This window comes from Dermacentor andersoni, chromosome 1 (assembly GCF_023375885.2).
Source record: "Dermacentor andersoni chromosome 1, qqDerAnde1_hic_scaffold, whole genome shotgun sequence".
Taxonomy (NCBI): Eukaryota; Metazoa; Arthropoda; class Arachnida; order Ixodida; family Ixodidae; genus Dermacentor; species Dermacentor andersoni.
In genome coordinates, this window is record NC_092814.1 from 232,016,344 (window position 1) to 232,043,718 (window position 27,375).

The following is a 27,375-nucleotide window of genomic DNA, read 5'->3' on the forward strand; positions in this document are numbered from 1 at the left end:
AATTTTCGGCAGCGGCGTAATTGTGAACACGATTACGCTGCTATCGAAAATTTACGCCAGCAGCTAAGCAGAATATAGTAATTAGCTCTGCATTTGTGTGGTTGAGCTTTGCATCACCAGCTGGCGCCACCAATCTGGCCGCTCACATTTACGCCCCTGCTCAAATGGCAAACCGCCCGCGCGTGCTAAAATTTTAGAGCTGCGATCGCCGGCGCACACTTTCACTCGCACGTCATACAGCATACGAAGCGCGGCGACGATTTTATCGCCCTTGCACTTTTATACGGTACCTCACAGCGACGCCGAAGGCAGAAATGAGCCTGGAGTGCTCACATAATTACTGTCACAATAAAAAATTAAGTACTGCAAACCGAGGCAAGACAACCCACGGCCATGCCCTACCTGGACCATAGATAGTTCTACGTCCTGGCATTACAACGTACTTTCTGCGTTTACAAAAGAAGCACAAAAGACAACCACCTGTGCCATATTTAGCATAGATCTAATACGTTGGGTTCCGTGCATGGGTTTTCTATAGTTCTGCAATCTTTAGTGGGCACGGTAAGCAGGCAGGAATGCTATTATGGGCCATGACCGTAATTGTGCAGAAGGGGTACTGTGTCCACAGAACAGCACCTCAGGGGCCATAGTGTGACTGACCGTATTGTAAGTGATTTTCCATCGGTTCTATTATTATCACCTATCGCAGTGAGCGCTCGATACCGATAATGTACGCAGGCATGCATAGCACCCTGTCAGCCAACGAAGGTAAAAAAGAATGGGAAAAAAAAAGAATCGTTATATAGTATGGTGCCTTGGCAGCTGCATGTGCACGCTTCGAGCGCTTATCACTTTATCGTAGTTGTTGGTTGCGGTATTGTACCATAGTTTCAGCGTGTTTTGGCTGGGACATTGGCAGGGAGGTAGGGAGCTGCGCATGCGGCACGCTCGTGCGGCGCAGTTGAGACGTCAATTTCCTTTCTCAATATGAGACGTGGCTTCCCAGCGTTTGTCATCTGCGGACGTACGCAACTGTACTAAACAGCACCAGCAGTTGGCTTCCAGATTCAATTCAAATTATCGTGCCAGTGCGTAAAGCGCGCAGGCAGTCGCCTGTACCGCCTTGTACTACGATTTCGCTTCTCCAGCACAATATGGTATAGCCCTCATGGCTGGGCACTTCAATCACGAACCATTTCAGAATTTCCACCAAATTTGTACACTTATTTATAAACGCTCATTTACAAAATACTATAATGGAATGGGAGAACAATAAACAGTATTTGCTGCAAAAACATGCGCGTCGTCTTGCCAAGAGTCACAATGTAGCATTGTTTTCAGGTAAAAAAAAGAAGTAAAACTTTCTTATGTGAGTATTATATATACTGCAGGACACTATAAATTTGAATGGCAGTTCATGCAAACTGTTGCAAGAATGTGCAGTCAAGAAGTGTCAGCCAAAATGCTTCTTCAAAGCTGGCACTTTTTATGTTTCTCAGAGCTTTGTAACATGAAGATATGTTGAGGCCATCTTTCAAATATTCCAGATTGTTGATTTAGACCTGGAACCAGACAAAGACTTCATCCTGGTCAGAGATGGCTCCCTCCCATCTGATCCACTTCTCAAAACTCTGACTGGCCCTGCATCAGAAAATCCACAATTCCTGATGTCTACTCGGGATCGCCTGTATCTCTACTTCCGCTCAAGCTTTGGTGACAGCAGGCGAGGATTTTCCATCCGATTCCGCTCAGGTACAGTTTCCATGCACATCGCATTAGATTACATGCTCCCGTTGAGGTTCTTTAATGAACTGAAAGAATGTCGAAAGGTAGAGTTCGAAATTAAAGCAAACATAATTAAAATAATACTCTTCAATATATCATTGCCCTCTAGGCAAGAGAAGGAAGAAAGACAAAGTGCGTAGTGTAAATAAAAGGTTTATCGAGGCAATAGGTGGTCAAAGAATGTGGTTACTGAATCAACAGTAATAATAGAAGATAACGCATAGACCATATTAAACTACTGTTAGTCATCTGTTATTGCAAGCCATAATATACGACAAGACTAGTGAAAACATTCACATTAAAATGCAAGGAAGAAGAGTGGAAACTTCAGTTATCTTAACAAAAGAATTGGGTAACTTGTACATGATATTGATTGAATGCAAAAGTGAAGCTATCAAGCTTATGCTAGTGTAATTTCAATGTGAAGGCTCAGAGGACAGGCATACAAAAAGCATTCACCCACTGCCTAGAAAAGTGGCCACACAGCAGGCTTAATTTACAAATAAATCACCATTCTTTTTTTCACAGATGCTTCATTCATGAATTTGATGATGCAAGAACCATAACATATAAGAGCTAGCATGAAACGTTAGAAACTTGTACATATCATTAAAAAATTTTCCAGGTTGCGAAGTCGATATCACCTCTACCTCTGGCAATGTTTCTTCTCCTGCTTTTGGTGTTGACAAATATCCACCCAACCAAGTCTGTGCTTACCGCATCACAAGACCTGGAGGAGGACCAGTGTCACTCAAGTTTGAGAAATTTGCTGTTGCTCCAGATGATTTCGTGCAGGTAGGAAACTTGATAAGGTGTTCTAGTCTTCAATTAAATTTTTTTATGTGCATACTTGTAGAATTTTCATTTATAATTTTGAAACAAGGGAAGAAAGGCATTGTTATAATTATTTAACAAATAACTGCACCATGTTTTTCTGTCATCTTCTACAATTTACCTTTCTTGAGCACAAGATACCAAGCTACTTGCTATTAAGTAAAAATGTTGAAATAAGAGAATAACAAGAAACGCAGTGTACAAACTGTGCAAACTCACATTTTCTTTATTCAGAGCCATTAAAGTCAAGATGACTTGCATGAAGTCCAGTTCCAATTGCTTGAGTTATGATTAACACAACCTATGAATAAAGGGGAAAAAAACAGGGAAAAACAGACATCCACTCGTTCGTAGCAATCTTCTCTCCACCTTGCGGGTTTTCGCAGAACTACTACGGCTAATACAACCTATCTTTAGCATTATTTGAGCACTGCTTAGCTCCTGCGTCATTTCATTTTAGATCTATGATGGATCGGACACAAGAAATGGCATCAGGCTGCATCCAGGCCAAGGGTACACAGGTACAAATAGACCAACCCTCACCCTGACTGCAAGCAGTGGCCAAATGTTTGTCCTCTTCACCAGCAATCCCCTAAATACAGCAGCTGGGTGGCAAGCCAGCTTCAGCGCAGGTAAGGTGCCACAGGTGCTTCATATATGTCACATATGCCTGGCAAGGTCAATAGCTATAATCACAATTTTATGGTGGTGAGCTGTATGGTTTGCTACAGAATGAAGCAGACCTGGTGCATCTTCATCGCTTTTGCTTCCTTGATTTTTGAGCAGGTGATGCAATCTTTACAAATCTGCCACAATGTCAAATAACAGCATTTTTCTCAAGATTGTTGTTAAAGAGAGAGGGAGAGGTTACCTTCAAACAACAGCTGGTGTACATTGTTAGCTTAAATCTGCCTGCAGCATACGACACCACTGTGAATGCCCTTAAAACTTCTAAGTATGGAATCCTCTGTAGGTGCCGACTACAGGCCACGGCAAGTGCCAAAGACAAGTCTAAACAGCTTAGATTGAAAAAAACAGCAACATAAATTCATCTAGCTAAATGTGTAGGGGTGTCATGTAAATGTATTGAAAGGTAGGGCCGCAGACTACTACAGAGGTTTAGGCCGAAGAGCCCTCAGGTATTTGGCACCTATGGTACACTACCTGTAATCTGGTGTGATGAATTATCTCAAACCATGCCGTTTCCTTTTGTCTGTTTGAATTCTAGACTGTCCTCTTCTGACTGTCGGTGAAGGAGCACTGGCTTCAAGTCGTGAAACAACGTTTGGTGCCAAGGTGACATATGTTTGCCCAGCAGGGCAAGAATTCAGTAATGGCATGTCTAAAATTGTAGCTGAATGCATGCCAGGAGGCAAATGGAGCATTGGCTCCATACCAAGGTGCCAAGGTAAGTGTGTCTCACATTGAGAATATTTATGTGTTAATTCATGACTAAGTGACGCATGTTTTCTTTAGATGACTGACACAACCACTAGGAACAAAACTTCGTTTACCTTCAAGTAAAGGAAGAAAAGCAGTCTTTAGATTTTAGCAACCAGCAAGTTATTGCAATTACCTAGTTAAAGAGTCAGCCAGGAGAACATAGGCAGTATGAAAATAGTGAGCTGGTAAAAACACATATATCACATATTTAAGCAGTAATTTTTAAGGTACATTTCCTTCCAAGAAAAATCCCCCTCATCCCTACTGTTCTTTACAATATAGGATACAGAGACTGGCGTACATTGAAAGGTGTTACTATAAGTTTCAATGCCCTCATCTGTGCATTATGTCACCACTTGTAGGCAAGGTTGAACTCATTCTTGCATGCAGTGCTTTTGTGGCTCCCAAAAATAGCACTGCCGTATTCTTGTTTTCTTTTATGACAGAACGCTACTGTGGTGCAGTGCCACAAATTGACAGTGGCTTTGCTGTGGCAGCAACTAATGTGACATATCGCGGACAAGCAACCTACCAATGTTATGCTGGCTTTGCCTTCACGGGTGGCTTCCCGACGCAAACAATTCGCTGCAACGAAGAAGGCAAATGGGTCAACCTGCCTACATGCCTGGCCTCATCGTGTCCTCCACTGCCTGAGGTGCCGCATACGGTACATACCATACTCAATGGTGGAGGCAAGAACTACGGCACTGTGGTGCGCTTCGAGTGTGAGCCAGGCTACATTCGCACTGGCTACCCCGTTATTGTCTGCAAGAGTGATGGTCAGTGGTCAGCAGCACCACCAACCTGCAAGCGTAAGATGAAATCAAATAACATAATTAAACTTTGCATGACAGTACTACCTGCAGTCTTTTGAGGTCACATGCTGCTTTTTATAGTTATATTGCACAAATTCAGTTATGAAAATCTACCTGGAGTTACTGGTCTGGTTATGATAAAATCTCTTCTTATAAGAGGAGTTGAAATGTTAGTTAGTTAATGTTAATGAAATGAAACATGAAATGTTAATGTTAGATTCAAGGAGAACATTGACCACTTATTGTGCCGCTGTCCTCAATTTGAAGCACAGAGACAATCTATGTCGAACGCATTCAGGAAACTAGGTGATCGTCTCCTGAGTTAACAGACATTACCAGCACACCCTCGCTCCCCACCCCACCGACCATTGGTGCAGAAACGCACTTTTGTGCTTTCTGTGAACGTCTGACTTGTGCGAGCACCTGTAGTGCTGTCCGTGCACATCTCTGTACCCCCCTCCCCCTTCTCTCTCTTCTCCGTTCTTTATAACCCCCTTCTCCCTTCTTCCAGCGTGGAGTAGCGAACCGGACTCCTGAGTGATTAACATCTCTGCCTCCCTTTTATCTCTCGCTCTCTCTCAGTACACTTTGTTAGATAACTTGTGTGGCATTACATGTTGTTTGGCCAAATGCGAGTTTGTTTTTTGCATTTCTACAAGCAAAAAAAGTGCTGTCAAGGTCCACACAGTATTCCTTACTTAGTTACACTCTGCAGCTGTATAGTTCAGTTGCACATATAGCAGTAATAAACATTAAAATGTTTCATTACACAAAACAGTTTGCATATACATAAAATATCATAAAATTTCCTTCTGGTCTAAGTTTAGAACAAAGAATTTTCAGGATGCATTGTAGTGGTTGCATGTATGGACAGCACCCTGCAACTTCAGGCTTCATGCATTGGTGATTACAAAGTGATTTTGATGACTGATGAACTTTTGCGCCACTTAATATGCTTGTGACTTCACCTATGTCACTATTTTACTACAGGAGCTCAGTGTTTAGACCTTCCGGACATCAAAAATGGCTTTGTCCTAGACTCAAGAAGAACATACTACTTTGAGGATGAAGCAAAGATACAGTGCCACAAGGGCTACAGGCTCGAGGGAAGCCATGTTGTTACTTGTGGACCTAACCAGACTTTCGATAACCTTCCAACTTGCCGAGGTAAGGGTGACAAAGTGAAAGCAAAAATTCATTTACTTCTTTCAGTTTTTGTGGGACAAAGGCTCCAAACAAGGGGCTGGTTTATTCTTTCTTTAATAATGTGAAAAATCCCACAAACAAATGCATGAAGATATGACTACCTTTCGGTGCGACTTTTGCCAATGAATACAATAGAACAAGGTTTGTGTCCCAATATGTATGTGACCATGACTTCCTAGATGCCTCAGGCATCTTGGGTGTTTTAATTATAAAATATGCTTATCCATATTTAAATGCTGATAACAGTTACCAATCAACATCTGAAACTTTACAGATATAAATGAATGTGCATCGTCATCAGCCTGTGACTCAGCATCAACTATCTGCACAAACACTGCTGGAGGCTTCTTCTGCAAGTGCAAGAAAGGCTTTGAACCCAACCTAGGTGCGTAACCATACAGCTACTATGAAGCAACTTGACATCACTTTATACATGAAAAGAACAATGGAAATAATAAGTAATTTCTAAACATTTTTGGTGTGCTTTAACATTTGCATATACAGATTTGTAAAACAGCCAGAAACTTGAATCTGAGCAATAGTAGCAGCATGAAATTATAGGCCATATTTTAGGTTGTGAGCAAAAAGTTCACCAATGTATCTGGTATCAATTCCCAATTTCATTCTACACAAAAGACAGCTGGAGATAAAACTTATTAGTGTTGTTAAACTTGAAAAGCTATTGCAACTTTACCTTATGATGATGAGAGAATGCAGAGCACAGTGGGGAATAAAAGAAGGTGATAGTGAAGAAAGCGCGAGGAGGAAAACGGTAGAGGAGGCCACAGTGAAAGCATGAGGCAGAAAGCGGAGGAGGAGAGTATGGCGAAAGAGTGAGGAGAAAAGCAGAAGACTGCGATAGTGAAGAGAGCGTGAGGAGGAAAACGGAGCAAGCCACCTTGAAGCACCACCAGATGGCCATTACGTCTGCACATCCGCGGCAACGCGGCCGTCCGGGAAAAAAAAAAGAACCAGAAAGCTCGCCTTCACACACAGCATTCGCAGCAAGCGTTTCCCGGTAAATATGATCGCATAAGCTGCAGTTGCCGGGAAGCGGCAACCTTGTGGCCGGTCTATACGTGGCACCATGCATGACAGCTCCGCCAGTCGGTGCGGTGATCGGTGCGATGCCTCAGTGCATCACGAAATGAAAACATGCTTAGAGCTGTGCTCAAGTTGCGCATTAGGGAGTATCGTAATCGTCGGTGAATTTTTACATAGTGTTCCCCATTTGAACACAGGAAGCAATTCTATTACATGTGCAAACAATGTTTTAAACATGCAGACTGCAGGCCAGTTGGTGACCTCGGACTGAGTAATGGAGCCATCCCTGACACAAGCATTAAAGTTTCTGGTACAGAAGGAGGATACCACAAAAATGTAAGTGGCGACGTCAACATACATGTGAATAGCAGTCGGAACAAAAGGGGCTACAATGGTGTAAAGGTAATGCAAACAATGCTATAGACAACAGGAAATATTCAACATACTTCAAGAAAAAGCTTCATTGCACAGCAAAATGCCATAGAGATACCAACTTTTTCAGAAGTCAAGATCCCATTTTTGCTTGCAATTATGCTCAAGTTCATCAGCACAATTTCGAATATGAGCTACTGCCTCTCTGGCAACAGACAGGCAGATGGCTTCATTTGGCAGCTAACAATAAATTGAGCCCCTTGATTCCCTTGATTTTTCTTGCTATTGCCTGTCTGAGATATATGGAAATTTTTCTTAAGTACCAACTGCTATGACTGCAGAAGTTCAGGACTGTGCAACTTAAATTGCTACTTCCAATTAAAACAATATTTTGCCTCACCATCCCAAACCATGTCCATGTCTTTTTCAATGCCAAACACTCTGACTTCAGAAAATGGGCAGTTTTACAGAATTAACATTTGAATTAAGTATGTGACAGTTTTAGTCAGACTGAATTAAGTCTTCTAGAAACGATATGTTTAATTGAAATCTTATTTCTGCTTAAGAAATTTGGGGGGTCACAAAGGAAGAAGTGTCCACAGCAATTGCACTTCCTAATGTGTAAAGGGAGCTTGATATTCAGGTCACGGCTTCTCCAAACCAGAACAGAGTTCAGACACTGCTATTATTTGAAATTGCAGAATACAGACAAATTCAGTATTCATGACAAATTCAGAGTTTTAGACTTGGAATGAATGATGCAGAGTTCACAATACAGAGAGCATGACAGATTCAGCGTTGATTGCTTTGCGACCTGTCACAGAATCTTTTGTGATCCTCCAGAAGGTACATGATCCATGATACGAAAACACTGAATTAAAAAAAATAAAACCTCTCTTATAGAAAGGCATGATTGCACTGGTACTCTACTGCATAATATATACTCGCGGGTGTATGTTGTGGCACCAGAAGAAAGCAACCACAGAAATCTATTTACAAGATGTTTACAACATAAGAGCACAGCAGCCAAGTCCCTAGCATCATTGTCTTCACCACCAAGCTTGGGCTCTCTTTCCTCAACATTGTGCAGGGCATTATACCATATGCCCCCTAGCATGGAAGTGCCGTTCCGGTGCGTCTTGGGCAGGGAAAAACTGATTGCATTTTATCCCGCTGACGTGAATGATGTCACAGGAAGTCTGGATGGAGCAAGCTGTAGGCATGACTGGAAAGATCTCCTAGGTTACGTTGGTCACCAGGCTGAGGATCCAGTAAGGACCAGAGTAGCGAGAGGTTAGCTTTTTCAAGAGGCCGACGCGGTGGGTTGGAGAAGATAGAAGAACAAGGTCCCTGGGAAGATAGTTTAGTCAGTGTCATGGTGACAGCTGTCATAAATTCACTGTTGCTTGTTCTGAGAAGCAGAGGGCAATAGTGGGCAACTTGACTTGCTTGTTCGACTTGGACAATGACATCAAGGGCACACTCAGACGCAGAACCTTGAGAGATGGGCTAGATAGTATCAAAAGGCAGTACGGGATCACGACCATACAGCAGACAAAGTGGTAACTTGCAGTGTTGTGGCATGGTGAATGGTACGCAAATGTGTTCCTCAGTGCTGTGGAGAGCGTTGCAACAATATCATGCAGAAATACCTTGCAGCAGGAGGGTGTGAATGTGTACACTGCCTCATGCAAGTAGATGTCTCATGTATTAACATGTATCACAGTGTAGCCCCTTGGAAAAAAAGAAAACCTGTCATAGTGAACGTCAATTAGCACAGTCTCTGGTTTCAATCAATTAGGCTGGACTGGTTCAGATTGTATTGTGGGATGCAAACCAGCTTGTGCATCTAGAATTAGGGAACAGCGCGAAAGATGAGGATGCAGAAGAGGCACAAAACAACCACGCATAGCACAGTTTATATATATTTTTTTGCCTCTTCTATGTCCTCGTCTTTTACGCTGTTCCCTAATTAAAGATGTTCAACCCACTAGCCAACAGATGCACTTTATTAGCTTGATCAGTCGGATATTCCTATATTGTAGCCCTTAAGGGAACAGCTAATCAGCAACTTGATTGTACATTCCATGCAGAATGTTCGGTTGGATGGCCCTCGCGGATGGTGTGGTAACATTCCACGCTCAGGCGAGAACTGGGTCCAGGTTGATCTGAGTGCACCTACAGTGGTACGAGGCTTCCGAACACAGACAGTGGTTCGCGATGATGGCTCCCAAGCATTCCCCCTTAGTGTACGCATCCAGTACACTGATGACCTCACCGACATCTTCCGGGACTTCGCTGATCCCACAGGAAAGGTATGTATATACATATTATGTATATGTTTGCCTCAGTTTAATTTACACATCAGTAATACTATTTTCAGACCATGTAAAGTAGGGCAATATGTATAAAACTGAGTGCTTGGTATTCAGAAAAAAATTTTATGGGCAGTCTTTACCGAGCATATTTGCAATTAAATTATTTATTTACTAGTTGTGAAACAAACTACTACTTTGGTTCATTTAATGAGATTTCTTTTTTTTTTCATTTTATAATGAAGCCACACATAGCATTAACGCTGTCAATATTTTATATTTTTAAGCCTTGGTTTGAAAGCTGTAGTTTTTTCACCAGTCATTCAATCAGAAATTTTAAGAAATGCCAATCACATACTATTTTTGATAATATTTGTTCCACATACTACCTCACTCCAGAAATTTTCACTCTTTCTGGTTTTTGCTTATAATGGCTATTCATAACAGGTGCCACGCAGTGGGTCTTGTTTTTAACAGTTGTTTTCCAGTTTCCTCATTAATAAAAAAATATGCTGATACACAATGTTTTCTTTCTGTGCAATCCTTTCTTGCAGTACCTATGTGCCCTCAGTGGTAAAAACAAGTATTTTTCAGTCGTAGATGCCGTACAGCAGTTGTCATGTCTACAGCTGCAATTTGCACAGCTGAGGAAAAAGCATCACTCAGACAACAGCCGCACATGGCTAACCCAGACCTACTGGGTTCACTGCTAAATTGCATGAGCAGCTGAGTCAGAAATAAGGTGCGCGAGTAGAAGAGATTCCAGTTCCTAAAAGACATACACTTGGCTAAGCATGGTCCTTAATTCTGCATGCAGACATGCACATGCACAGATCCTCACTATTCTTGCTGCAGATACTAGTGTGCTTTTAGTCGTAAGGACAAAAATTTTTGTAGGTCATGTCTACAGTTCCAAAACCTTTGTCATAGCCAAGCAAGCGGCATTGTCTTGACAAAAGCACAGAGTTGAAAATTTAAGCAAGCATGGATAAAAGGACTGTGATTGCTGATGAGATTTGTGTCAACATGTCTGTTCTAAGTACTTTTGGCAGTTTTCACGGTTTTCATTGTCTATAGGCATTCACAGTTTTCATTGCCTATAGGCACATAGCTTTAAAGGGACACTAAAGGAAAATATTAAGTCGAGCTAGATCATCAGAGTATTCATCTAGAAGCCTATCATCCTTTTCTGTGTGTCAATGCATAAATTTATTGCGTAGAAAATTGCCACTGAAGGTCCGGCTGCCACTCCTCAATTTGAACCGCCCGCACCAAAGCAGAGGACTTGATGTCATCTCGACGTAACTGCCCTCCATGCCGTGTTATGTCTTTTGTAGACTTTATTCAGCTCTACACGAAGTGTATTGCTTGGTGAGTGCAGGTGTTTGGCTTGCCGCTCTGTGGCTCTGCTTGGGTTCAGGTTACCAGTCACAGTCACTTGAGCCTCCACGGCCAGAGCCAGCAGGGCGGTCAATTGCCACAAGTTGCCGCCTCGGCCGTTGTAAATGGAGAAAAGCAATGTCACTTGCAGTGGTGGGTTGTGGCCACTCTCTGTGCATCAGAGGTGCTGACGCCACACATAAGAGGTACCATAGTGGATAACAGATGGCACCACTTCGATTTTATATTTATGTCAGTTTCTCACTTACAAAAAGCTCAGTTTTCATTATGAATGAAGAATTTGTTATTATAGGAGCTTAATCTTTCAATCTAGCTTGAAATAATTTGCCTTTGGTGTCCCTTTAAACCAGTGCTTCATGAAATGGTGCAGCAGAGTGCAGCAGTAGCCTACCATGTGACTGCACCTGACTTTGATCAGGCTGAGTTGTCCAGCAGTCATTAACACACTTTTGTTTGAGTGCTTTGACCTGCTACTGCCATGGAAATGCTTGCTGTCTTCACTTCTATTGTCCAAAAAGGCACAATCATTTCACACCAAAGAACACTTCACTTTGTGAAATCAAATTAAGGTTACTTGTGCACAAAATATATTAGTATTGCATATGAAGTTGAAATGACAAGATCAGTCAGTTTGGAAGTTTGGAGAGCTATTTGCGACTCTTCATAATGCTTTCAAAAGTGCATTAGAGCACTGAGGTAGAAATGCATTCTGATAACATTCAAGGGAATGGTAATTCATATTTAGATCTGTTGATGAATAAATGATCTTTTTATTCCAAATCAGCAAAACTACTTGTGGCAATTATGTACTGCCATTAATGTAGTTTCGCTAGGTCTTAACTTATTAAAACAACTTTGAATGTTGGTAGCACTCAAATGATAAAGACTAATAAAGCAAGAAAATTTGTTAGATGTTGGTATCTGGTAGTGCTTAACACAAAGTGACCAGCCACTGCTAACCTAGCATGCCATCCATTCACAGGCCCTCGAGTTTCGTCTTACTCCAAATGGAGGCTCTGGCTTAGCTGTGGTCAACTTGCCCCTTCCATTTGAGGCTCGATATGTACGTGTACTCATTGTGGAATATGTGGGTGCCCCTTGCATGAGGTTGGAGCTCATGGGCTGTTCTCGTCAAGACTGCCTTGGTAAGTCCGGCATGCACAATTCTGTATGTCACATGAGAGAGAGAAAAAAAAAAAAAAACCTATAGGCACTGTGAGCCCATCACTGAGTGCTGCCAGTGCTTTAGCAAACTGCGCTGCCTGCAGCAAGAATTTTGTCTGTAAATGTAAAATGTTCACAATCACAGCAAAAGATTATATCAATCACGCCGTGCACACAGCCTTTCTCCTCTGGAGCATCATATCTTTGAAATAGATTAAATTCCTGCCATTGGCAGTACCGTTAATTACACAGTCTGCCGCAATGTGGCAGCAGCTGTGCTTCTGTGTTATTATTACATCAGAGCAATAAGAACTCATGTGAAATGTTTCCTCGGCTTACTTTTCGTCACAAGCAGTTGCTCGTGAGAGGACAAATGTACACATACTGCGAAATATCAGGGTAATATATAAAACCTGTCATCACTTATGACATGGCAGAAATATGTAATAAGGTGAATACAACAATACAGGCAAGAAAATGTTAGTGACTCAAGCACTGCTTTTCATTTAGTGCGAAAAATTGTCGCAACTTTGTGTGCTTTGCTTATAGGGCCTCTGAACCACTCTGAGCTTGAAGGCAAGCATACAGTTTCTCTTTTACCATCACTACCTTCCCCACAGGTGCTCTTTCCTTTGCACCATGTATGGTGCACCATGCACGATGCATAATGTCATGCTAGCATGCTTTTAAAAGAAGCTTTCTTTGCCACTTCCTTCGACTTTTGTGCTGCTGCTGCTGTTTTCTTGCACACCGCATCGGGGGTGGTTCAGAGCGTGTACGTACATGGTAGGAGCGTAGCAGAGAATGAAGTCAATGCAACAAACTCACTTGGACCTTTCGATCGTGCCGCATGTGCACAATGCCTTCTGGAGCTCCCTGGACATCACCACATTAGCCTCTTGACAGGTGTAATTATCCACAACCCCCTCAAAAGCATTGTAGAAACTGCAGCGCTTACCTTTCTACTAATGTGCAAGTCCAGAGGGGGCGTGGATAGAACTGTAGAGAGGGGGGGGGGGGGACAGCAGGCAGAGAATGGGTAGAACCAATGTAGTCGAGATTTAGGTTCCCATTAAAGAACACCAGGGTGTCAAAATTAATCCACTACGGCATGCTTCAAAATCCGATCATGGTTTTGGCATATACAGCCCTATCATTCAATTAAAGTTAAACAATTCTGCCAAGATTCAATGTGCCATGTGAGGCAATGATAATGCTCGACCTTCTTGGAGATTATGAACAATGGTGCACAACAGCGCCTCAAGCTAACACATCTCCCTGTGTGATCTGTGTACTACGCAGACAAACAGAAGTAGTGCACGCAAGGGAACATTTAACACCAACTCACCACTCTCGTATTGGACTAAACGCTGAAGAAATTACACATTCACTGTCAGCATCACCACTAATTATCGTCAATCAAAGCAAACAGCTAGAAATCTTTGCTTACATCGATTCCCACAGTGTGTGGAATTCTATTTTCTTCTTTGAGAACACCATTAACTTCTGTTTACCAGGAATGCACTGTTTTTGAGCTACATGCTGTTGCCGCTGCACACACAATGCTAAACACACTACATAAGGTGAAAATCAGTTTATTGCGCACAACAATCAAGCGAAACAAGAAATAGAGGGTGTGCTAAAAATTAAATTAAATTATGGGGTTTTACGTGCCAAACCATAATCTGATTATGACGCACACCGTAGTGGGGGACTCCGGATTAATTTTGACCATCTGGAGTTCTTTAACATGCACTTAATTCTAAGCACAAGGGTGTTTTTCCATTTCGTCCCCATCGAAATGTGGCCGCTGTGGCCGGGATTTCATCCCATGACCTCGTGCTTAGCAGCACAACACCAAAGCCACTAAGCAACCACGGCAGGCGAGAGGGTGTGCTCCTGCCTGGCAAAGGCACACCAGCAGACCAATTGTGACTGGTGTTCCTTGTATATGGGCCAATCCACAGCTTTTACCCTGGTGACATCACCTGCATGACCCTTTTGGCATCACATCTGAAGAGACTGGAAAATCTTGGAGAGGAGCATGGAATTGTTTTTTGAATTGGCAGAAGTGGTTTAGGGGCCCTTTAATGCATCTAGCATCGCACATACTGTGCAAAGGCATGATAATACTATGCATCTCTTACAGATTTCTTTAACTACTAAATGTAGAGCTAAAAGATATCAAGGCTGGCAAGTTCTTTCTAGTTCAGATCTAAAAAAAGAGAAGAAAAAAAGGAAAGACTCTGACATGCAACATAGATATTATATTGAAGCACCAGCATGGGAAGTTAAACTAAATGTCTCAGCATACAGAATGTGTCAGTTGCATAAGGAACTCAACCCAGTATTTCAAGAAACGAACGAAGTGATCTGTCAGTGTGCTGTTCGCTTGTTGTTTTTCAGATGTAAATGAATGTGTGCACAAGAATGGTGGATGTGACCAGCGATGCATAAATAGTCCAGGCAGTTTTAACTGTCTCTGCAATGTTGGCTATGATTTGTACATGACGAATGGCACAAACGGATTCAACATTCTTACCAGTGAGACAGGATTAAGAGATGGCGACATGTACCGCATCAACAAGACCTGTGTCCGTAAGTGCACCCTTGACATCAACTGGTATCAACTGAAGAGATAAACTTGCTCAATCACAATAAGTCATGTACAGTTTATAGAACTTGTAAAACTTGTAAACATAAAACGTTTAGAGTATACAAATAATTTGTGGAACCATTAAACCACACCGATCTTCCAATGCAGCAAAAATGTGCTCGCCACTGGAGAGTCCTGAAAATGGTCAGCTCCTATCAACAAAATCCATTTACCACTTCGGAGACACTGTCCACTTCCAGTGCAACTTCGGCTACATCATGCTGGGAAGCACGACTCTCACGTGCTCAAGCGGAGGCAACTGGAACGGCACTGTACCTACCTGCCAGAGTATGTACACCCTCACTAGCCTTTTGCAGATGCAGCAGTGTCCAATGGAAGATTATTAAGCAAAGCTAGCTAAGTGATAATATGTCATAGATGCTTTGCATATGTGCCTTATGCTTCTTTTGTAATTACACAGGCCTTATATGGGTCAAGCATGAGCAGAACAGACTGTTCACTTATGGAACAGAAATGGCCATGTGAATAAAATCTAACATGCAAACAGTATACATGTAAGCATGGTGGCAGAATGAAAGAAAAAGGAAAAGCAAGGAAGCATCTCAAGTCCTCCTCTCTTTAGAAAGTGATGTACTCACCTTTGATGAACATAAATACCTTTGGCACATGGAAAACTTATAAATATAGAATTACTATAATACAGTTAAACCTCGATATAACGAAGTAGGTAAAATCGGCAATTTGCTTCGTTATATCGAAATTTCGTTGTATTAAAATCCGACCTTTTATGCAAATAAGTACAGTCACCGATCAATTTTTGTTACACGGGAAGAGGCTGCAGAATTATCGGGCAATCGAAAAAGGCAAATTTTTAATCAGAATACAATTCATTTTGATGAATTTGGGAGTCGGCGACGAATGATGCGGTTTCATGCCACGTCGACGATATCTTCACATAGGCGGTACGAATTAAGCGAAGCCAGCCACACTTTCGCATGCACTCCGCCCCCGCGGCTGATAGCGTCGCCTGCGCTGGGACGACGCTATAAGGAAAAGCACTGGCAGCGGGGAGCGAATGCTTAATCTTCCTCTCGTTGCAACGTGTCACCCAAACTCAAAATTACGCAACCTCCAATACCAAACGCGCGGGAAGACACCTTACATGATGCCACGCCGTCTCGGCGCGCCCACTCTTTGCACACGCTGCAGATTACCTCTAAAGCAGGGTGCGCGGCTGCGTATACGCTCAGCCCCGCATACAGCCATGCGCAGCCACGGCCTAGACACGCGCCAACTTAACCCCGACTTCGCTTCCCCCCCCCCCCCCCCCCCCCCCGCAACCTCGTGCGCGCTTGATCGCGTTGCCGCGAGCTTGCTCCCCTCCCTCTTTCCCTTTGCTCACGCGGAAAGGCGTCACTCGTGAAGCTACCATCTTTCTTTCTCACCCTCGCACACTATCACTCGCACCTAAAGCACAACGTGCGCGGGGGCGCGATAGGATCTTATCGCACTTGGAATTAGTACTCCAGAGAAAAGACGGGGAATCCGGGAGATGGCAATTCAAGGCGATGAGCAAAACGTGAACAAGGTGAATGCAGGAGCCAACGTTCCGACAAGTGGACTTGTCTTCTTCAAGGCGACATATGCTTTCCTCGCCACAGTATATATAGGTGGGGTTCTTCTAAAGGGGAGGGGGTGTGAGGCGGGAGGGCGCGGAAACGAGGGAAAGTGTGTTAGCGTGTCGAATTAGTAAAGGAACGCTGTGTACAAGGTCAAAGCCAGGACCCCCCCTCCCCTCACCCTAGTCTGTCAACCCACGCGCGTTAGCCAGCGTGTCAAGGGCGTCTGACACGCCAGCTGACAAAAAAAAAAAAAAAAAAAAAAAAGGAAGAAAGAAAAAGAAAAAGAAGGGAAGAAAAAGGAAAAGGGGGGGGGGATACGCCAAGAAATCAAACTAAGTGTTGTTGCCTATAGCTTGAGGTTTAGCATAGTGAATAGATTCTAAAGCTCCCTTTGAAACGTTTATGCCTATTGGTTGCAATGTCTTGAACTTATGGATAAGGTATGATTCTCTGTATTTTCTTTCTTGTTCAGAACGGAAATTTGACTGTAAGATGTAGAGTTTAAGTTCATCAAAGTTATGACCTGGTTGGTTGAAATGCTCGGCGACAGCTTTGGGAAGCTTTTTAGCTGTGTCCGCGCGATGTCCGTTTAATCTGACGTTCATTGATTGTCCTGTTTCACCGATATATTGTTTCTTACAGAAGGAACATTCAAGCATATAAATCACATCCGAACTTGTGCAAGTGAAGCTGGATTTGACTTCATGTGTATAATTATTTGAGGTGCTTTTAATTTTAATGTCACTTTGAAGGTGCCTGCAGGTTTTGCATCTAGGGCGACAACATGCTTTTATTACGGGGGAATGCTGCTGGCTGACTTTTGCGTGCACTAACATGTCTTTAAAGTTCTTGTTTCGGCGATAGGATGTACCCAGGGTTACCTATCGCCGAAACAAGAACTTTAAAGACATGTTAGTGCACGCAAAAGTCAGTCAGCAGCCAGCAGCCCTTTTCCTTTTTCTTCCCTTCTTTTTCTTTCTTCCTTTTTTTTTTTTTGTCAGCTGGCGTGTCAGACGCCCTTGACACGCCGGCTAATGCGCGTGGGTTGACAGACTAGGGTGAGGGGAGGGGGGGTCCTGGCTTTGACCTTGTACACAGCGTTCCTTTACTAATTCGACACGCTAACACACTTTCCCTCGTTTCCGCGCCCTCCCGCCTCACACCCCCTCCCCTTTAGAAGAACCCCACCTATATATACTGTGGCGAGGAAAGCATATGTCGCCTTGAAGAAGACAAGTCCACTTGTCGAAACGTTGGCTCCTGCATTCACCTTGTTCACGTTTTGCTCATCGCCTTGGAATTAGTACGGAACATGTGGCTTCACTTCGGCGGTCGCTCTTGTCGCGCCAAGCGCGATTTGAGAGGTGCGTTTGCAAGCAGCCGCTTGTAATACAACCATTTGACCATCTGCGTCCGCGGGAGCTTCCATTCATTGTCTCGACATTCCTTTGCGATGGAAGCGAAATTCCGTTATATTGAAATCACATACAAACACACTTCGTTATACGGAGGTTCTAAATGCATGGTGTTCTACGGACAAGAGCTTATGAAGTGTTAAGTACTTCGTTATATCGAGAATTTCGTTATATCGAAGTTCATTATACCCAGGTTTAACTGCACTTTTATTACAATCTTTTGTTTTTCTGAATATACTTATGACTTTATATTGCCTCCACCACCACTGTTGAATCTGTTTTTGATGTTCCATGAGGCCACTTTAGGATTGTGAATTAGTTTATGTGAAAGCACTGTGCCACTTTAGCTATGTAAACAGTTGTAGGATCTCAATAATGCAGCATACAGTTCAAAATTGTCAGTAATGTTGATCTGTTTGCATTTTGTTTAAAAGTTCAACCTCCGCAACTATTGCAATTCAGTGCCTAATGTGTACAAAAATTTGAACATGCTGTTAAACATAGCACATGTAAGCACTATAACACATATATGATTAACACCTACCCCAGGTTTAAAATGAAGAAAGTGACAAAAAATTTAGTAAACAAGAAGAAACACAGTACAGCTGATTTTCACTTCAACTGTGCAATATACTGTCCACTAATGGGCACTGGTGTCTCCCATCTGGGGCCACCGCTCTTCTGCTAGTGATCTTGTGCACCTGCCTTTGCAGGGTCCACAAATCCATGTGTGCACTGCAAGGCAGTTGCTCATTACTGGCAGAAAATATATGAGACATACAGAGAGTTCTCATCAAAGTGAAGAGTTGGAGAGTTACAAGAGATGTCCTAGTTTGGAATTGGCAATACATGTAACATAACAGCACTGCCAAGAATTCTGACCATTTTACTTGGCTCTACAATGTTAATTAATGAAATGCAGAACTATGTGTACAGGCAATATACTTCTGAAGGACTAACTGTTGAGCTAGTTGGTCTTGCATTACAATTATGGTAGATTAGCCCAAATTGATAATGTACACAAATGAACAAAGTCGACATTGATAGGCACCCATCCTTTTCCACTTTGTTCTTTCATGTCCATTATAAATTTGCACTAATCTAAAGTAATAAGTACAGGAGGTTGTAACCACTGATCAAATAGCCCAGATTTCACTTAATGCATGCCACCTCATGGTGCTTTACAGTAATATCTCTCTTTAAGAGTATGTGGGCTTTCGTGTCTTATAATTAGAAGGGTAGGTTCATTACAATGCAAGTTTTCATTCAAATGTGATGCTAAATTTGTTATCAAAGTAATTTCAGCACTTTCCATTATTTTCAGTAAGAGATTCCCAACACTATTTCTCTAACATTCCAGTTGCTACCTGCCCCCTTCTGGATGATGATGCAACACAAGGACTGGCTGTACGGTCAAATGCAGCATCTGAGTATCTGGTGTTTCAAAAGAATGTAACAGTGTCATGCAATGAAGTTGGAAGACCACTGAGGGAGACTGCCACAGCTGGGTTCAGGCAATGTGTCTACAATCCAAAGGATGGCAAACCTGACTACTGGCTATCAGGCTCGCCTCCCGAGTGCCACAGTAAGATGCATACTCCTTCAGTATATCTTCCATTATATGTAGATTTAGTTTATTGCTATATTTCTGTACACCATTGGCTACATCCAGGAAATTTCGTGCACTGACAAACACCGAGAAACTAATTTCTGCAGGCAAAGTCCACAGGTAACTAGTGTGTAAAACAAATACAGAAAAATCAAAATAATTCTGCAGGGACCAGTGACCACTGGTCTTCAGAATGTTCAAAGGTTTCAGCATGAACTACCTTAAGCATCTATAAATACTTGCCTTTTACCATGAATGCTCAGTTGTGGATTCCATAGCTAATTGACACTATAGATTCAGTTAAGGCACTTCCGCAAGGACACATGGGGCACTTATATCTGTTATGATCCAAAAGAATCCCTCATCTACCTGCTTCATGATATACAACTTTTGTTGCATTTTTGTTTTGAACATTAAAAATATGCTCTGATTTTACTCACAAAACAATACATCCAAATAGGTGCACCTGTTTTTCAACTGCGACTCTCTTTTCACAGGAACTGACTGTGGGCCTCCACCAGACACAATTGGTGCTACATATGGATTCCATGTGGACACAAAATATCGTGCAAGCTTTTTCTTTGGTTGCGAGGACACATTTACACTCGTTGGCAAGAGCAAACTGAATGACAATGTTATTCGCTGTCAGGAGGACGGCACCTGGGATTTTGGAGACCTCAGATGTGAAGGCATGTCATTTTCACCCGCTTATTAATTGGCACATTCAAGAAGAATAGATTTTACTTATGCTATATATTATCATGGTAATGCAGACGCCTGTAGGTGGGTGTCAAGTTGATTGTGCTAAATATCTTGCTATTCCTGCGAAGTCATTAGGAAAAGAAACTGCAGGAATGGTGATGCCCAATTAGAAATAAGCTGGGTACAGAGCTCCAAGTGTGACATGAAAGTCATTCACCTCATACATCATGCATCTTTGTACAAAACTGTGTTTTGCAGGCCCAGTGTGTGAAGATCCAGGTCGCCCTGCAGATGGCTACCAAATCGCAACCAGCTTTGAGCAAGGCTCTGAGGTAGTATTTGCCTGCAATCGGCCAGGTTACGTCCCATACACTACTGACCCCATCACCTGCATGAAAAGTGAGTGCTCTGCTCAATTTGAATTGCAGTTAGCATTACATATGCAGTAACATTGCAATATAATGTGCAAATAGTAAAGCAGGTTATAAGAGCCAGCATAAGGCCTCGAGCCTAACTTAAATAGATATGTATCATTCACCTTTCTACACGCTTTAAATTCTGAGCATATAGCCACTACTAACACCCAGCAATTCTATCAGAAGTACAGTGTCGCTGTAGGTTTTTTTCTATTCCTTTAACTTGTTATAGCAGTATTTCAAATATATTGTTAGCGCTACGTGGCACATGCTTACCTGGCATTTGCATAAACTGCTAGCCAGCAAGGTTTATTAACTTCATTACTCAGAGTCCAAACAGTTTCTCATGCAATCCCAAACAAGGCATGGAAATAAATTATTATTAAATTGCAGCAGCTTCAGTGTGCACTATGACACAACATTTGTGCTCTTTTCAGATGCTGAATGCAAAGTTGTGAAGGCACTTGGAATAACCTCTGGTGCTATACCAGACAGTGCCATCAATGCCACTTCACACAGGAGCAACTATGAGCCAAAGGTAACGCACTACCTGAAGTTTGCCTCATAGCATTCACAAAAATATGTACACAGTTTTATTTTTTGTTTATTTCATGGTACTGTCAATCTCTGGTAAATTGTAACAGGGGTGGGTAAGCAAATTACCTTAACATAAATAAAACATGGCAATTCGGTAGGAACAGATACTGATTTCAAAATTGTAAAAGTAAAAAAATTCAAATTCTATTCTGTTTCATACATCAGTACAGGTTTTGCTCACAGTAACAAATGGAACTCAGAATCACAAGTTACAGCTTGCAGGAATGAGAAGATATGCTGAAAGAAGTTTCATCACAACAAATATTATTAGAGGAACAACTTAACAAATAATTTAATGACATAACCTAGCATATGCTGCTCTTTTCCGTCCTTTTTTTTTTTAGAGCTTTTGCTGTGAGGAACACAGGTGGGACTTCCTTTGTAGTTTCTTGCTGCAATCTGGTGATGCTAACGTTCCTTCTCATAAACCTTCCTTCACATGGCAGGTTTCCACAGAATTCATTTCGTCAATTATTGTTCTTGCGCTTCAAATTGTCAATTAATTCACCCTTACTTACTAAAAGACAAATGAAGTCATTGTATTATATTATTCAATGTGGTGACTACCCTTTTTTTTTCTTACACCTTCTAGAATATTCGTCTTAACAGTGCCACGGGTTGGTGTGGTCAGCAAGAAGCCTTCACATATGTGACTGTTGACATGCGCAAGATATACCACATTAAGGCCCTTTTAGTCAAAGGCGTTGTGACAAATGACGTTGTGGGTCGCCCAACAGAGCTGCGTTTCTTCTACAAGACAAGAGAAAATGAAAACTTTGTTGTCTATTTTCCCGTAAGTGTATTTTGATCCTACATATAGTTACACTTACAGAGAGAGTAATACCTGCAGAAAAACAAGAAAATCTTTAAAAGATGTAATACAGCAGGCTTTTGTTGCACAATTATCGCACTTGGAAAGCAATGTTCAAGTGTTTATTTTTAACGGAAATCAAGTTTGCTGCCCTTCATCTGCTAATGATGATGCAAACTGCCTCCAAAAGGCATATTTTGTCGTCTCGTATCCAGGTTGTATATGCCTTAAGATGTGCATTTTGGAGGCAGTTTATGGTCCGACATCCAATTTATATATACAGACTGGAAGAGTCAACCTCTTTGCCATTTCTTAAATAAACTTCTCTTTCTCTCTCTCCATGTTGTATACAGCTGTCATATAAGCAAATATACAAAGTATGGCATCAGCCGTGCAAGTAATTTGTGTGCATGCTGGTATTCAAAAAAAGTTTTGTTCCCTGAGAAATGTGCTTTTATGCCATATCTTTAGAATTTCAACTTGACAAGCAGGGATTCTAAGAACTATGGAGAGCTGACTGTAATCCCACTGCCACTGAGTGTACGAGCTCGCTACGTCATCTTGGGTATAGTATCATACAACAAAAACCCTTGCCTCAAGTTTGAGCTTATGGGCTGCGAAGACACCGAAGAAGAGGTTTTGCTCGGCTATGACAACGGCTACTCTTTCTGTGTTGGTGAGTTGCTCTTGTCACTTACATGCACTCAAGTAAAAAAAGACCATTCTAAGGACACAACAGTAACAACTGGGCTCAGTAGGGAACTGTGCTTTATTGTGGCTGCCGAGTGATACATAATGAAACAGTGGCTATCATCCTGTACGAGTGATTCAGCACATATTCGAATGCAGGGAGCAACAGCCACTTTGTAGTGGGTGTAAAATGAAAAATAATCACTTCATCTCGCACTTTATAGACTTCAGTAAACATTTCTAGGTAGTGTTAATCAATCTTGTTCCATCTGCTTCACTCACCTGCTTCAGACTTCACAACTAGCGACTGCTTCAGTAAGACAAACTCTGACTGAACATACTGCTAAGATATTTTGCTATCGAACTGTTTCACTATACAGTGAAATAAAAAGGCCATAAGCTCACTTACCTACACAAATATGTATTACAACTTATGTAATAGTATGAAAACCACAAGACCTGACTTGGTTGTGTGTACTTGCAGATAGAGAACCACCAACATTCATCAACTGCCCTTCGCATCCCCTTGTCCTGGAGCGCACACTGTCTGGCCATGTTCCTGTCAACTTCTCAGTCCCACATGCTGTTGACAATTCAGGGCGTATTGCACGCTTCGAGGTTCGCCCACTGGGCTTCAAGCCTCCTGCAGTCGTGTTTGAAGACACAGTTGTTGAATACACTGCCTATGACTTTGACGGCAACGTAGCTGTGTGCACAATAAATATCACTGTTCCAGGTATGTACACTCCAGTTCCACGAGTGAAAAGTGAACATAAAATGCACAAAAAGAATGCTTGTTGCAGCTGTTGAGCTACCCCTAGTACAGGCTTGAGCATTTCCAAGCAACGAACAGTCGCTTATGTTGGGAACTATTACCCACACTTCATTGTTATACGAGTCTTCACAAGATCAACTGAACCTTAATGGACAACAGTTATGTATATTATTGCTTCTTTCTAGTTTACAAGGAATAATTTAGTGCCAATATACCTTAAGTATGGTGCGTTTTTAGCAGGTAGTGGTTACAAAAAAGAATATTGCATAACTTCATCATTAAAAGATTCTGTTACCTGGCAATATCATTAATCTAGCATAATATCAGTAAAAAGTCATAGCTTTGAATATTATTATGTTGTCCCATTATCGAGAAATTCACTGCTAATTGCCTTTAAGGAGAACAGATGACAAATTAATTGCAGCAGTCTTATTAATATTCTTCACATTTCAGACTATACACCACCATCACTGACATGCCCTCAGTCCTACGTGGTAGAGCTGACTGAACGTCAGGAGAGTTACCTAGTCAATTTTAATGAGACACGGCGATTTATCAACGCTACTGACAAGTCTGGAGCTGTGGAAATCACACTGACCCCTGAAAGTGCTGTGATACCCATCGGAGGCTACAGAAATGTCACTGTCACTGGCACAGACAGATTTGGAAACCAGGCTTTCTGCTACTTCCAGGTTGGTAGCATTTATTGTACAAGAAAAAACAAACAAGCAAGTAAAAAAAAAATGACATAAGGCAACAATAGGGTAGGATGTTTTGTTTAAAACACTCAATTCATAATTGAGCAAATGGTCTTTTTAAATAGTGTAAAAACTGCACATTGAAATTGTCTTTTTCGCTGTTTCAACCTTGTTCAGGTGTCGGTGCAAGCAACCACCTGTGTAGCTTGGTCTCTCGCTCCACCTGCAAATGGAGTTGTCAACTGCTTGCCAAACGAGGAGAACACAGGCTACCGGTGCCTGGCCACATGCAACAGTGGATTCAAATTCACAGATGGGGAACAAGCCAAAACATATGAATGTGCCAACAAGGAACAGTGGAAGCCAAGTTCAATCATTCCTGACTGTGTGCCTGAAGGTAATGTGTTCATACTTAAGCTTTCCTTTGTGACGGTTCAAGCAAATATATGTAGCTAATTATGTTTAAACTCTTTAGTTACATGAAGCGAAGTTATTGGATATGGTTTTGCTCTTAAGCGATGTCAGGTTTCTTTCTGACACACACACACACCAGTAAAGCATATTGCAACAAAAAATAATTCTGAAATATGCAAGGAGACTTTTTGCAAAAAAAAACAAGAAAGAACCCATGAAACTGCAGTTTTCAGAAATAGTGATTGTTCCATTCTAAATTTAGTCCACAAGGCAAAAAAGTTTTGCCACAACTGAAGAAAGTATTCTTTTGCAAAAATTAATCTTGCATTTCAGTTATAAATTGACCTGTGCAAATAGATTTTTTTTTTTGTAACACACACTTTCTACCCAACAGCACAGAAGTATACAACTGTAAAGAAATGCTGTTGCAACAATAATGTTGTTGTAATCACAATATATCAGATTAACTCTCAAGCACACGTTTGCTGTGAACTAAGTCGGTAGAGAAGTACACATGTGAACATTGCAGGAAAGAAAATCCAACTTGCAATGCATAAGAATTTAAAAAAAATTAAAATAAATTTTGGGTTTTAAATGTGGCAGAACCATGATCTTATTATAAGTAATGCAGTAGTGGGTGCCCCAGATTAATCTTGACCACCTGGGGTTTTTCAACGTGCACCTAATGCAATGTAGATGAGCATGTTTGCATTCCACCCCCACTGAAATGTGGCTGCCACGGCTGTGATCAAGCCCACAACCTTGAGCACAGCAGCGCAACACCGTAGCCACTAAGCTACCGTGGTGGGTCAGTGCATAAGAATGACTATGAGCCTGGTCATCTAAGAAATTAAAACTTGTATCTTTCTTTTTCTCTCTTTTTTTTTGCTTCCAGACACCAACCAGGCAGCCTATGATGTCATAGCCTCGGTGGAGTATCGGGCAGGTGGTGCACTGTCAGCTGTCTGCTTGAACCACTATGTCAGCTATGTGTCGACTTACTACAGCTCCCTCAACCGGCTTCTCTCAGAACGTTGTTCTGCCATCAATGTACAAATGGATATCTCATTTCATAACACCAGCATCAGAACACGAGGCGAAAATGAGGTGCGTGCCCTCAATAACATCTTGCCTAGCTTAAGAAATGTTCTTTCTAACTTATAACACTTGTGAGCACTTCAAGAAAGTTTTATATCTTTGTCAAGGATCATTATTACAAAACGATGCTAAAGTGTGCATGTTACTATCATGGGGAAATTTCTGCAATGAACAAATTTCATGGATGATTCAATCCTGTGACATCTGCCATTTCCAGAAGCTCTATTGGGTTTCCTGTGCTTCACAATCAATTATATATACACAACACTAAGTTGTTGAGAAGCAACACACACTTCACTCCAACGATTTCTTTAGCAATTTCTTCAACTCTCTTTGCAAACTTTCAATTGAACTTTTACTATAAGAGGGAGGGGCACTTCGGTCTATGCCCATAGAAGGCTGCACACACAAATGCGCAGTAATTGTAAATGCAGCATTCCTGCATCGAAATTGACAACAGTAAATGCTATTTTCTTGAGGCACAGTGTTGCACACAAGGAAGAGGGGGAATGCTAATGCAGAACAGTCAAATGAAAAATCAATATAAAACCTTTTTACACCAAGGCAAAACATTGGTGGCTGTACTGTAAATGTTGGTAGCTCCTTTAGCAAATTACTTCAGGGAGTTGCTGACCCAAAGGGGCAGTGGTGTCAACTCTGCAGTCGGATTTTGTGGGACTCCCAGGAGAATCACTTTGCATTCATTTTTCTTTGTTCTTCTACATGCTCCCCTCATTCACTGCCTATTCCAGCGCTTCCACATGTGAGTGCCAGAATAAACTTACAGAATATGGCTAATGCCATAAAAACAACTCAAGTTCCAGTGATATTCACAGTACAAAACGTTTGGAACCTGTTTCACCAGACTATTTGCCTCTCTTTTTAATGCAACCTTTGACACTTCCTGTGGTGCAAAAGGAACTACCATAGCAGAGTGGAAGCTGAGAAAAAAAAAAAGGAAGTTCAGAAGCTTTTGTGCATGTTCTAGTGTTTGTCTTCTTCAGACAAAATATATAGCTCTTATGGTAATTGCTACATGTTTTATAAAATCCAAGTATTTGATGGAATTTAAAAAAAAACATTCAAGAGTTCTTTCAAGATGAAAATGACTATACATTGTGCTCTGCCTTGTGTTTCTGTAGCCTTTTTCTTTTGCTCCTTATGTGCAGATTACCATTGGCTACACTCTGCGAATCGTGCCTGTAGTTCGTCAGCGCTTGCTGTATGATCTCTGTGGCTCAACACTGGGGCTGATCTTTGACCTAAGTGTTCCCAGCACGTCTGCAGTCATTGAGCCTATTCTCAACATCAGTGCTCAGAATGTGGGAGGCCAGTGCCCCACAATCCAGGCCATTCGGTCAACAGTTGATAGGGGATTCAACTGTGAGGCAGGAGAAGTTCTCAACCAGGATGTCAGTGGACAAGTACCTCGCTGCTGTGAGTGTGCCTCTAATTTTATATGCAATTTTAACTTCAATTTCTTTGACATGAATTATTTCTCAACACCACACAATTTTCTTGCTCATACTCAC

At 41.8% G+C, this 27,375-nt stretch overlaps 1 protein-coding gene across 1 annotated transcript in view; it reads left to right on the forward strand.

Moving 5' to 3' along the window:
- uif (sushi, von Willebrand factor type A, EGF and pentraxin domain-containing protein uif) overlaps positions 1-27,375 on the forward strand; it is a 131,726-nt gene that overhangs the window by 62,258 nt on the left and 42,093 nt on the right. Inside the window, exons 10-32 of the mRNA XM_050196738.3 lie at positions 1,548-1,752; positions 2,411-2,580; positions 3,080-3,251; positions 3,848-4,027; positions 4,509-4,874; positions 5,868-6,044; positions 6,358-6,468; positions 7,369-7,463; positions 9,593-9,814; positions 12,198-12,360; positions 14,786-14,977; positions 15,144-15,323; positions 19,394-19,618; positions 20,140-20,331; positions 20,603-20,743; positions 21,198-21,298; positions 21,950-22,150; positions 22,640-22,844; positions 23,343-23,594; positions 24,087-24,325; positions 24,509-24,728; positions 25,641-25,852; positions 27,013-27,280. Of these exons, the coding sequence (XP_050052695.1) occupies positions 1,548-1,752; positions 2,411-2,580; positions 3,080-3,251; positions 3,848-4,027; positions 4,509-4,874; positions 5,868-6,044; positions 6,358-6,468; positions 7,369-7,463; positions 9,593-9,814; positions 12,198-12,360; positions 14,786-14,977; positions 15,144-15,323; positions 19,394-19,618; positions 20,140-20,331; positions 20,603-20,743; positions 21,198-21,298; positions 21,950-22,150; positions 22,640-22,844; positions 23,343-23,594; positions 24,087-24,325; positions 24,509-24,728; positions 25,641-25,852; positions 27,013-27,280 (4,489 nt within the window). The remainder of the gene's footprint in view (positions 1-1,547; positions 1,753-2,410; positions 2,581-3,079; positions 3,252-3,847; positions 4,028-4,508; positions 4,875-5,867; positions 6,045-6,357; positions 6,469-7,368; positions 7,464-9,592; positions 9,815-12,197; positions 12,361-14,785; positions 14,978-15,143; positions 15,324-19,393; positions 19,619-20,139; positions 20,332-20,602; positions 20,744-21,197; positions 21,299-21,949; positions 22,151-22,639; positions 22,845-23,342; positions 23,595-24,086; positions 24,326-24,508; positions 24,729-25,640; positions 25,853-27,012; positions 27,281-27,375) is intronic.